The sequence below is a fragment of the Podarcis gaigeae genome (assembly GCF_964106915.1).
Source record: "Podarcis gaigeae genome assembly, chromosome: 8".
NCBI classification, from domain to species: domain Eukaryota; kingdom Metazoa; phylum Chordata; class Lepidosauria; order Squamata; family Lacertidae; genus Podarcis; species Podarcis gaigeae.
Window position 1 is genome coordinate 69,974,987 of NC_139684.1, and position 12,883 is coordinate 69,987,869.

The window sequence follows — 12,883 nt, forward strand, 5'->3', positions numbered from 1 at the left end:
CCACTTGCAGGCCAGTTACTGTGTAAGACATACAGATAAAGGCTGCAATCTTGAATATTCTCTCTTGAAAGATAGGGCCCTCAATTGGTAGACTTCACTTTTTACAAAACGTGCTTAGGATTGCATGTAAGAATCCTAGCATTTAAAATAAAAAAGAAAGGATCCCCCTACGACTCTGTACTATATTTGTTCTGTTACATCTGAATAACCAATAAGACCTCTGTTTTCACTGTATTGGGCAATAAAAAGGGAAGACTTTAGAGAGGTGCTGCTCAAACTAGCAGCTAGTTGTGTGTGTTAAGTTCCCTCCCTCTCAATCCTTAACATCTAGTTGCTGTGTTCACTGTTCTGACATCTGCATGGCATTCATTTCCTTGACACTGGCTGCAGCAGCCAATGATATATGGAGGTTGTTCGAATGATGCCAGGGCCCTGAGTAAGTTATGAACAATTTGGACTTCACATTAAAAAGTGGAAAAGGGAAGGAATTTGACCGTGGCTGCTATTTTGGACTGGAGTTTCCTGTTCCTTATAACATGTAGCTGTGCCCTCTCCAGCTTGGCTGACTAACTTTGTCAGCTACTAAGTGTATGAGTCATCTTGAGGTCTTTTTGGCTTCTTAAGGCATGGAGAAAACCTTAAGAATGTTGAGAGAATAATGTAAAAGTGCTGCATGCAGTTCTACAACTGAAGCAAATGAACCATACTGTATGTCAGCTGCTGTGTGTTCCTGTGGGAGATGGAGCAAGATATAACTCCAGTTATATCCCTGGTCTTCAAGTGGGAGATTGAAACCCGCTAGTGGGTTGTGTCCTGATTCAAGCTAGGTCACAACAGGAGTGCTAGCGCCATGCAAATATATGGTAAAAGATGCTTGTTTGAGTTAAAAGTGCGTCCTGGGTCTGAAAAGCTTGAAGATACCTGCAACACATGAATAGATACATAGACTAGGATTCAGGTACAAAGCTTTTGTGGTTGACTTTAGACTTAATTTAAGTTTCTATACCACAATTGGTAATTCTGTACTCTCAGCCCAAACAATTCATTGTGATCATTGAACTTGAAATTGTTATCATTGTGCAATTCATTTTCATCAGCTCCTCTGCCTAATAGCTAATACATTTATAGGTATTTCATTAAAGTTCTTATAAAGACTGGTCATTTTCCAGAATTATTCTCAAAAGTTCCATTGCAGTCTTTTTTTTCTTCTCCTTTACACAGGTCACTTTGCCTGGGATAGATACTTGAAAGAGACATGCTCCATCCCTGCTCCTGCCCATTGCTTCAAGCAGGTAATGGAGCATTCCATGTTGTAAAAGAGTTGGGATGAAGGGGTCAGCTTCTAGACAGCTCATGGACAAGTGTGGAATAAACTCCTGTACCTTCTCTTTGTGGGGGAAGAGCAACCGATGCAGGTACCCGGTTGTAAAATATATAACAGAACAGAGCTTTTTAAATAAAGGTGCAGTCACATGACCTTTAAGGTTGATGAAATAGCTCAGGAACCTAGGTTCACAGGTAGGTTTGAACAGGAACATTAGATTTCTCCCTGCTTGGACTATGTATGTATCTGGATCCTTGCATGTGCTGACATTAGTTTCCTTTAGGTCTAAAGTTAAAATAAACGTTTGTTGTAGTTCCTTGAGTTATGAGATGATTGTTTGGGCATCATCTTTGGCTACAATTTTAAAATGCTTTCTAATGAAAGTGTCTGCCTTATAGGTGAAGCCTAGACAAAAAAATGTGAATTTTGAAGGTAGCATAGTGCCTGGGTTTGATTTGCTAGCAAATTGGGTCGGTAGGAAATGGAAGTCCAAGAGTACAGTAGGACTCCAAGCCAAGTTTTAAGTATTGTTGAATGCAGACTATCCCAGGTTTGATCCTTGACATGTGCAATTAAATTGGATTAATTTGGAGATAATTTGAAAGAACTCTGTTTGATAGCCAGATGCATCAGCTTGCCTGCACGATTTAGGGGACTGGCGACGTGCTGACATCACTAGTGTGTGAGGTGCTGATGTGCTCTGCGCACACCACACAGCTTGCGCAAGTGATGCAAAATATTGATGGGACCCAGCCCCCTCCTTGAAAATTTCAGGGGGACCTTGTCCCATCTGCCCCTTCTAGATGTTGATAGCCCAAAAAACTACTAAGGCAACCAAAGAACCTTTTCGCACCTTAACAGCCAACACGTTTTATTATGGCATAAGATTTTGTGGACTGAAGCCCACTTTGTCAGGTGCAAGATGAAGAGCAGCTGCCAGTCAAAGTAAGCAATAGTGGGCTAGATGGACTCAGAAAAGTCAGCTTCCAATGACCCCAAGAGTGCCTGATCAAGGAGATAAGCATAGTGCTGTGATGCTGTGCAAGCTCAGGGTTAACCACAATTAGCAAAGCATGACAGGTTGGCTTGAGCTCATTTAGATTTTTTAATATACATAAACTTCTAAATCAAAAAGTTCTCTAAGCAATGTACTGTACATAAAACAATATAAAACAATTATCAACAATCCACAGATAAAATCAACCAAATTTTAATAGAAGATATTAAATTATAAGTGGATAGACTTGTTTAACGAAAAAGGGGCTTTAGCAGGCATCTTGAACAGTATGGCAAAGGTGCCTGCCTAATGTTAATTGTGAAATATAGGCGCTGCCACAGAGAAGGCTTTCCATTTCTCTTGAAAGACCGGTGTGTTTTTTTTCAAAAGCAAAAATAATGGGAAAAGAAGAGAATTTTGGGGTTTAGTGGCTGTAAATGAACGTTTTGGAGGAGAATTTTTACCATATTGATGACTGAATTTCTTTCACTTGTTCCTTACCCTTGTTCCTCTTTCATTGCCTACTGTGACATCCAGTTCTAATATGCTCTTGGCATTCAGGTGCTGGGAATAATTCAGGGAATAAGGAGGAGGTTTGGGAGGGAAGAAAAATGTATCACTCAAGTCACGCTGAAAGCCTTGTTCTCCTCAGTCGTACACCCCACCTTCCAATGAATTCAAGATCAGCATGAAGCTAGAAGCCCAAGACCCCAGGAACACCACTTCTACTTGTATTGCTACTGTGGTGGGATTGACAGGTGCCCGTCTCCGATTGCGCCTGGATGGCAGTGATAATAAGAATGACTTCTGGCGTCTGGTGGATTCTGCAGAAATCCAGCCTATTGGCAACTGTGAAAAGAATGGAGGGATGTTGCAGCCTCCTTTAGGTGAGTTGAAACCTTGTTTGCCCCAAGGGCTACATTTATGCTATAATATGTCTTCTAGATACCAAGTGATCAAAAGAGCTTTGGAATTGCAGTAAACAGCGATATGACATCTGAATATATGAAGTGTTCTGGAGAAGGGAGGCTTACTTAGAGGTATCTACTGTGTGCTCTATTCATGTTTCTTCCCTGCCTGGTTTCCTCTAGGCCATGGGTAGACAAACTAAGGCCTGGGGGCCGGATCCGGCCCGATCACCTTCTAAATCCGGCCCACGGACGGTCCGGGAATCAGCGTGTTTGCGTCCTTTTATTTAAATGCATCTCCGGGTTATTTGTGGGGCCTGCCTGGTGTTTTTACATGAGTAGAATGTGTGCTTTTATTTAAGATGCATCTCTGAGTTATTTGTGGGGCATAGGAATTCGTTCATTTCCCCCCCAAAAAATATAGTCCAGCCCCCCCCCAAGGTCTGAGGGACAGTGGACCGGCCCCCTGCTGAAAAGGTTTGCTCACCCCTGCCCTAGCACTTGTTACTGACCACAGGTAGCCATGCTAGTGGCTCTGCATCTCTGAATTAAGAGCAGATTTAAATGTGCAGGAGGACCCGTAATGCACTCTTCTGTACAAGTGTGCCTGAGGCTGTACAGGGCAGATCACTTGCTTTACTGTAGTTCACTGTCAAAAGTGACAGCAGCTGAAGTTTTCAGGAAAGTTCTTCTAATTTCCCAGCAGAATGGGTCCACAATAGATTACAATAAGAGGGTTGTGTTAGCTGTGATGTCATGATTAAGCCCACTATAAAACACCAGTTTACATTCTTAAAATACTATTGCATTTATTTCCAAGTTTTGCTTATGTTACCTATTAGAAAATCTTGGTACAGTGGTGCCCCGCAAGACGAACGCCTCGCAAGACGAAAAGCCCGCTAGACGAAAGGGTTTTCCCTTTTGGAGGCGCTTCACAAAACAAATTCCCCTATGGGGTTGCTTCGCAAGACGAAAAAAATCTTGCATCCCCCCGCGGGTTTTTTCGCTTTTTTCGCCCTTTTCTTAAGCCGCTTATCAGCTGTTCTGCTGATAAGCCGCTTAACAGCTGATCGCTGGAAGCCGCTTGACAGCTGTAGCGCTAATCCGCTAAGCTGTCAATGGGCTTGCTTCGCAAGACGAAAAAACCACTATTCGAAGAGCCTCACGGAACGGATTAATTTCGTCTTGCGAGGCACCACTGTATACTCAAGTAGTTGCATCAACAAAAAGTCCAACCAATAGTATGGTGCAAACTAAGCTTCCTTAGACTCTCTCAAGAGAAATATTCCTTGATTTTCAGTACATTTGCTAAATGTTATGATGAAGACATCAAGGTACCTTCATGATAGAAGGATGGACAGAACTGAAAGCTGCTACTAACGCTTTTTATGGCCTCCACTTCTGTTTGTTGCAGGGTTTCGACTGAATGCTTCTTCTTGGCCCATGTTTCTCCTGAAGACTCTGAATGGAGCAGAAATGGCGCCTGTTAGGATTTTCCACAAGGTATAGCCATCATCGTTCCCTGTTCTGAAGACAATGTAGCTAGCTTTGATGTGCTTATGAGTTTGGTTCTCCATTTGCCTGGAAGGAGTGGGGGTTGAGGCTTTGTTCCACTCCTCCTCATTAACAGTACTTCTGTTCAGAGAATATAGATAGCAAGACTCTAAGTTTCTGAAAGAATGGAAGTGAATGTCCCTAAGTTTGATTTGGTGGTTTCATGAATGGCACACTTAATAACTTTACAGGCGGGGGAGGGAGGTATGTTGGGCAAAGAGGTAAGTCACAGAAGGATTGGGTCTAGTCAGAAGGCAAAGGGGGATCAGATTCGGGGCAGGAGCAAGATGGGATAAGAACAATATGAACATGAGCACAGATGGAAAGTAGGGATGTGAAATGGCAAGATTGAAAATTATATTTGTGGAGAGTAAAAGGGAGAAAATAATTCAGCAAAAGGTTGGCAGCAGGGCATCACAAGGTATGCCAGAGGACCAAGATTTGACAGGATGGTGTAGAGGGCCAGAACTCTTAATGTCCCCATTTAGACATAACATTGAACTCTAGTTGTTTTTATACTGGGTGTAATCTTTCCCTGGTTACTGTAACGCAGGGGTGGTAAATATGTTGCATTCTAGAAGTTATTAGGGATCCCATATCTTTCCCAGCTAGCATGACCAGTGGTCAGGGATGTTAGGAGTTGTAGTACAGCAATATCTGGAGGACTTCAGGTTCCAGTGAACCAGGTTAATGTGTGATGCACAGAGTGCTACTCCTGCTACTGCATTGCACTCTGTGCTTTCCCTCCCCCAGTAGTGTTCCATACAGCCCTCCTTTGTTATCCTTAACCAACCCTTCATCAGGGTAACTTGGCTTGGACTTAGGAAAGACAAGTGTATGAACTGCAGTTAGCAACTTCCTGGATTAAGCTCCCAATTTGAGAAGCTAAATCGACAGTAGAAAATGAATGAAGGTACTGTTGTTTGAACGTAGAATTTAACCAGGTTTAAGAAAAATAAGCCAAAGTTCAACATTGCATCTGAACTTGGCCTGTGATGCAATTAAGTTCTATAAAATAGCCCACCAGTAGCCTTTATCTAATTCCTTGTGCAGCAGCTGCTGGGAAACAAGGGCTAATGGGTGCACTTCTAAGTCAGCAGAATAGGTCTGTAAAGTAAGCTGTGTGTGTACATGCACACATATGCGTATTAATAGAGTTGCATCTGATCCTTTTTCTTGTACCTTCCCCCTCCTAGGAGCCACCATCTCCATCCCAGAATTTCTTTAAGATGGGGATGAAACTGGAGGCTGTAGATAGGAAAAACCCACATTTCATCTGCCCTGCCACCATTGGTGAGGTGCGGGGTTCTGAGGTCCTCATCACTTTTGATGGCTGGAGGGGAGCCTTTGATTACTGGTGCCGTTACGATTCTCGCGACATCTTTCCAGTTGGTTGGTGTTCACTGACCGGTGACAACTTGCAGCCCCCTGGAACGAAAGGTAAGAGTCCTATCAAAACATTACTACATTTCACCCCTGAAATGGGTAATAGTTGGCTATGGACTGGCAACATATCATTGTGCTCATATCTTTGATGGAGGATTATGTATTTTGGTTTAACATAGTTTTTTAAAAGTGAGCTACCGTATTTTTCGCCCTATAGGACACACTTTTTCCCCTCCAAAAAAGAAGGGAAAATGTGTGTGCGTCCTATGGGGCGAATGCAGGCTTTCGCTGAAGCCTGGAGAGCGAGAGGGGTCGGTGCGCACCGACCCCTCTTGCTCTCCAGGCTTCAGGAAGCTATCCCCCAAGCCCAGCAAGCTCCGCTTCCCAACCCAGCCTCTTCTCTCCTTTGCAGTTCAATGGGGGGGGGGGGGGAATGGCGCTGTGTCCTACTTCGGAGTGAGACCCAAGTTAGGCAGAGGCTTTCCACGGGGCAGAGGCAGAGAGAGAGACCGAGGAGTGCGCTCTTCCGACGGAGCTCCCGACCCACAAGCAGGCGGCTCCGGCGTCCCCACGAGCGCACACACAAACACGCCCGCGGCCAGAGACGCGTCTGCCCGCACAAGCCTTAGTCAACACCCACGACGGAGAGAGAGGGAGAAGCAGAACTGCGCCGGTGTGTGTGCCATAAAAAGCGCCCCCCCTTTCCAGACTTCTTTCTTTTAAAGTTTAAAGAGCACGTTACATAAATCTGCAGGTCAGGTTCTTGCGCTTGTCTAGGGGCCCGAAATCGCAGAGAGCTGCAGCTGCTGCTGCTGCTTCCGAGGCAGAGGTAGTAAGAGAGATGGGGGCGAAAGGAGGTAGGTGACAGATCCATTTCCCCCACTACCGCCACCCAACTGCGTTATGATTTTAAAACATTACATAAATGCCCCCACCCCCGCGTTAGCGGAGGAAAACATCTTTAAAGAGGGTGGGGTTGGGGAGGGGGGGCACTTGCTTCCCCAGACACAGGTGAGTTCTTGCAAAAGAATGGGAGCGGGAGATGAGAGCTCGCACTCCGGTTCCTTAGCCATCGTCTTTAACGCAGAGTAGAAGCCACCCAAATCTCTCCCCACGAAGACCAGCCTTCGAAACGGGCAACCTTAATTTCTCCTTGGGTGGCGGGGCGGGAAGGATGCAGCGCCTCAAGTTCTCTTCCCCCCCCCCCGCCGCCGCCACCCCAACCTTACACAGGCTGAAGTGTTTTCTTCTGCTGCAAATTGGCATGGGGGTGGGGGGAGAGACGGACAGAGCCCTGGAAATCGCCCGGGCAAGGCTGGGAGACTTTACAAAATGCAGCTCCAACCTCTTCCTCGCTCGGACAAAGTTTCAGGTTTATTTAGAGGCAGAAGCAGAACAACATCCCAAGTCCAGCCCTGAGGAAAAGGGGGGTAACTCAACCAGTCAGCAACCCCCGCTTCCTTTCGCCCGCCTTTTTGTGTATCTTGTGTTTGCGTGAGGATAGTGGCTCCATCAGGGGCTGCTTCGGCCGCCAGCCTCCTTGCCCTCTTCGCTATATCGGAGGGTTTAAGCCCCCCACCCATCCTCCAACCCTTGTATTGAATGCAAACTCCCCCTACCCTCCCAAAAACTATGCCTGAGCTTCGCAACATCTGGGGAGGGGAGGATGAGAGGGAGAGAGAAAGGGCGCGTTCATGAGGACTACAAAGCTGCAAATATGGCTCCCCAGTCACCCTCACCTGATCCGCTGCAAGGAGGCAATGAAAACTGGTGATCGCCCTCCCTCTGGGACCCGTTCTGGGGACGGGGGAAGCTCAGGTTTCCCCCGCCCCCAGCCCCGCAAGCTCCCAGAGCGATGCCGAGACTGCGCGCAGCTTCGGGATCGCTCTGGGACCCGTTCTGGGGACTGGGGTCGGGGGAAGCTCGGGCTTCCCCAGCCCCGCGCCGGGGGGGGGAATAATTTTTTTCCCTTTACTCCTTCCCCCCAAAAATCCAGATGCGTTTTATGGGCCGGTGCATCCTATAGGGCGAAAAATACGGTAATACTTTGTTCGTGTTGTCTTTTGCACTCTCTGTTGCGGTATTGGATTCTGTGGACGTTTATCAAATGGGATGCTTTGAAATCTTCCCAGTATAGTCATGGTTGTGGTGGAAGCTATGTCAAGCACAAAAATACTTTGCCATGTCTCTGTGCTTTCTCTCTCTTTAAGCATATCACAGCTTATGTTCTCCATAGATCCTTCTCATTAAGGCTGGCTCCTCACAGCAGCTTCCCGTATTATTGATTGTCCATTACTGCAGTGAACTTTTGAAGCAATAGTTTGTAAATCTTGGCTTGGCTTAGTCATGCAGAGAACATAGGTAGGGTGCATGAGTGCATGTGTCTTGCATTACACTGCACTTTGGCGTAGGCAGAAGTAGTGCAGAAATCTCCCTCCTGTCCTCCAAGTCCTTGGGCAAACGTGGGGTAAGGCTGGTCAAATGAGCTTCAGAGAAAGCTGAAGCTTCTCTTGGGTTGTCTGCAATTTCAGATAACTTGGGGGAGAAGATCTGTGTGCTGTTGATGCCCTGACAAGGGCAGGTGAGTGATGGCAGAGGGCCTGAAGCATTCTTTCCTGGGGATTTGTGGAATCCTGGCTTGAAGCATGCCCAAAAAAGGTTTGCACAGGACCATGCACAACTATCTTCTTGTTCTATGCTGTCTTTACCAAGCCTGATAATCCCATTCAGACTAGAGATAATCCCATTCAGACTAGAGAATGCCAACATAGGAATTGACCCTACAGTTACTTGTGCTTGTCAACTCTGCTGAACCAGAAGTTCAGGGGTGTCTCTTCTCTTCCAAACTGGGCAGTGCTTCAAGAAAAATGCAGCTCTTTGTATATCAATGAGCTCTGTTTTAATTGTGAAAATACATCTGGTATCAGTTGAAAGGTGTGCTCAATGCTGCTGTGTTACTGTTTCCACCCTCTTGATTTATATTCTTGGTTTCTAAGGGAATATCTACTCCAGAGGTGGGGAACTGAATCTGGGTGGTGGGTCAGACATGGCTGGTGGGCCAACCCTTTGGGAAAATGTGCAGCCTGCAAAGTGTTCCACAAGAACACTTGATTGTTTGTCAAGTCTTGCAGAGTCCTTGCAGAGTGCTTTGCAATGGACTCCACAAGACCTGACAATTAAAGACCACATTGCGACTTATGTGAAGGCTTTGCAAGTGGCTGCAAACCCCTTTTGACTATATGTGTCCCATACCAGAAGTTGCATGACGTTGGGTGTAGGGCACGTGGGTGTAGTTTGGCCGAAATGGCCTTGCACACCAAATGGGAAGGCCTGATGGGCCTTATTAGACCCACGGGCTGGTGGTTCTCCACTTCTACATACTTTCCTAGACCATGTCAGTTTCTGGATCATGGAACCCAGCATACTACCAGTGGCTACTCCACAGTCAGAGGCAGTATGCTTGCGGATGCAAACTTCTGGAAACAGCAGGAGGGGAGAGTGCTCTGGGGTTCAGGTCCTGCTTTCCAAAGGCATCTTGTTGGCCACTGTGAGAAAAGGAAACTGGACTAGATGAGCCATTGGCCTGATCCAGCAGATTCTTATTATGTTCTTATGGAGAACATTTATTTCCTATATGCTAGGGCTACCGCAAATCCACATATGACTCCTCTCAAAGCTTCAGCTATTGCTTTAAGGGCTAATATTCCAGTAGCTAAGATATTAAAATTATAATGGCTAGAAAGCAAGGTGTGTACTCATGGGTTCTGGAGATGTGAACTTAATTTAGCTATTTTCAGCCCATCCCAATAACTTGACGGGTGTAAAAAAAAACACCTCTGGAGTATTTTTGCTTCTTTAGCACTAGAGGGAGCAGAGTATCCACCTGTCCATCTTCTGCTCACGGGAGCCACCAACTTCAGATACATAGTCTGCATTCAGGTGTGGGATTTATTACGTTAGTTTTACTGATTATAATGCTAGTGCTTCTGTTCTGGTTCCTGGTGTTCCTTTTATACTGTATTATCTGTTGCATTATGGAACTGTGGCTGTGACCAACATGCCACCATGTCATGCTATATTTCATTCACACCAGTATCTGTGGTTGTCACAACTAATATCGCCACTCTCCCACTCTTTCTGTGCATATGCGCTTCTTTTCTCCTATGATTCATCATGTAGTATGCCAAAATACCTGCCAAAATTTCATTACATGAGCAGTGGGGCATGATCTCTAAAAACTGCAGGAATTTTACAACTCAAAACTCCCATGATTTTCCAGGTTGCCAAGATTGCAAGCAGTTATTTTTTTTTCTGGAAACAATTAACACGGAAATGAATGCTAAACATGGGCTAGATTTCTAGAAGTAGCTTTTACATTGTGTGAAAGGTCATATAAAGTGCAATAATTAACAGGTAAGGAAACATCAAGAAGATGGAGTCATAAAGTAAGCAAGTAGATAACTTTCTGTATCATCTAGGTGGAGGCTTTTATGTTCAGGGCCAGTGTGTAAGTCTTTGTGATCCTAGTTCCTGATCCTAGTTCCTAGTTCCTGATCGTGTGTGCTTGTGTGTTTGCATGTATAATAACTACTAGGTCCTCCATTTAAGAAAATTCTGAAATTTCTGGAAAGTATTAGAAACCTCTGATCAGAAAGTCTGAAGAATGACTAAAGGATTTTACTAAGTCCATGTAGTTTCATCCTTGCTTCTGTCATCTAGAGCAGTGTTTCCCAACCGGTGTGCCGCGGCACACTAGTGTGCCGCCGGACGTTGCCTAGTGTGCCGTGGGAGGGAGGCGGGCGAGTCGGGCTAATCCTCCGATGAGCTCCACCTCCAGACCCATTGCTCAAATCCTTTAACCCAGGAGGGCGGGGAGAAAGGGTGGGAAAAAAGAAGGGGAAGAGAAAATATTTTTTTTAAAAAAGGAAAGAGAGGGAAAAAAGCGAGGGATGGAGGAAGGGGAATAAACAGAAGGGGAGGACAATGAAGAGGGGCGGGGCTTGGCAGGCAGCAGATAACTGGGGAGGGGGCGCGGCTGGCGGCGGCTCAAGGCAGGAAGGGAGGAGCTGCCTCGCGGAGAGTCTTGGGCTGCAGAGATTTCCCGTTCAGGAGCGCGGGAGGCCACGCCATGGATGGGAATCTCCTCCTCCTCTTCCTCCTCCTCCTCCAGGAGAGAGGGTGGTCCGCCCCACCGAGTCGGGCGTGCTCAAGCGTGGGAGCCTATAGTTAGAGCTCAGCTCCTTTTCTTGCCTTCCCCGCCCACCCCCACGGAGCACATTTTCCTCACCCCCCCAACCCCCGCATGTAGAATAGAAGCCCTCCAGCCTCCACGGTGCACAAACTCTCCCCTCTGCAACGAAGCGCTTTGTTGCATATCTTTGGTGAGGTTTTTAGGCAGTCTTGGTGCACCTTAAATCAGCGCTAATTGCGCCTGGACGCAGTATTTACTTCCGAGTAGGCCCCCTTCCCCCCCCCCCCGGTAGCACCTGACGTTGCTATTCGTATCATCAGGTTTGTTTGTTGATAATTTAATTGTTTTAAAAGCATCATGCTAAAGAGCTCTCTCCCACCCCCAGACCCTTGGGCAAAACAGAAACACACACACATACACAAACACAGAGATTGAGCCCTGCAGGTTTTATGAAATGAATGGATTCTGAATGCCTGTTTCAGTGGCTTGTCCGCCTTAGGCTGCTGGGCCAGACACCTGTTACACGGTGCAGTCCGTAAGCTGTGAGCGCTGCTACCTGCCGCCGAGACCACGTAACGACAGTCTTGAAAGACCTACATTGGCTCCCAGTACCTTTCCGAGCACAATTGAAAGTGTTGGTGCTGACCTTTAAAGCCCTAAGCGGTTTCGGTCCAGTATACCTGAAGTAGCGTCTCCGCCACCATCGTTCAGCCCAGACACTGAGATCCAGTGCCAAGGGCCTTCTGGCAATTCCCTCACTGTGAAAAGTGAGGCTACAGGGAACCAGGCAGAGGGCCTTCTCAGTAGTGGCGCCCGCCCTGTGGAATGCCCTCCCATCAGACATCAAAGAGATAACCATTACCTTCTATGCTGTTACTATTTTTTTATTTTTTTTTACATAAGTAAAAAGTGACCTTTCCCCATCTGGCATGGTGGTGTGCCTCGAGATTTTTTTCATGAAACAAGTGTGCCTTTGCCCAAAAAAGGTTGGGAAACACTGATCTAGAGGTACATATCATTTATTGGTACATGGCAAGGCACTTGCTAAATATTTAGAACATAGTCTTCTCTGACATTTAGGAGAATATTTGAAACCATTTGATCCCTTCAGAACCACTGGATCCCTTCAGAAAATGATCCCAGTTATCCTCCTTCTCTCTTAATATGTAGCTAGTTTTGTCGGGTGGTCATTTTCAGAAAGAAGGGAGTCTGTCAATACCCATCTTTCAAAGTGGCCCATTATGGCAGCTGATGGCCCCCTTACACCTCCCCCTGCATTGGCAGCTCTGGGCCTCATGGAGTTCTAAATCATTTTTGGCCTGTGGCCACTGATTTCTAATCCCACCCACCAAACTCCTTACACCAAATTTACGATATTTTACACAAGGTTTTTGTCTGCATCAGTATATTTTCTTTACATGCCCTTATCTCTGGTAATACGCAAGTCATCTTTCTTTGTACATTTTTAATTGCCCGTGGTGAAAATAATGGAGAGGAAGTTTCTTGGATACAGTAGCTGAGTG

The 12,883-nt window shown here is 46.1% G+C and overlaps 1 protein-coding gene across 8 annotated transcripts in view; it reads left to right on the plus strand.

The window, feature by feature from the left end:
• Positions 1–12,883, plus strand: part of SCMH1 (Scm polycomb group protein homolog 1) — a 47,697-nt gene that overhangs the window by 17,525 nt on the left and 17,289 nt on the right. For 6 of the 8 annotated variants that reach the window (XM_083750709.1, XM_083750714.1, XM_083750710.1 and 3 more), the window contains 4 exons: positions 1,222–1,292; positions 2,974–3,208; positions 4,644–4,732; positions 5,980–6,223. In XM_083750709.1, coding sequence (XP_083606835.1) covers positions 1,222–1,292; positions 2,974–3,208; positions 4,644–4,732; positions 5,980–6,223 — 639 coding nt within the window. Of the gene's footprint in view, positions 1–1,221; positions 2,473–2,541; positions 3,362–4,643; positions 4,733–5,979; positions 6,224–12,883 lie in introns of all 8 variants that reach the window. The other 2 variants (XM_083750715.1, XM_083750716.1) reach the window with 2 other exon arrangements.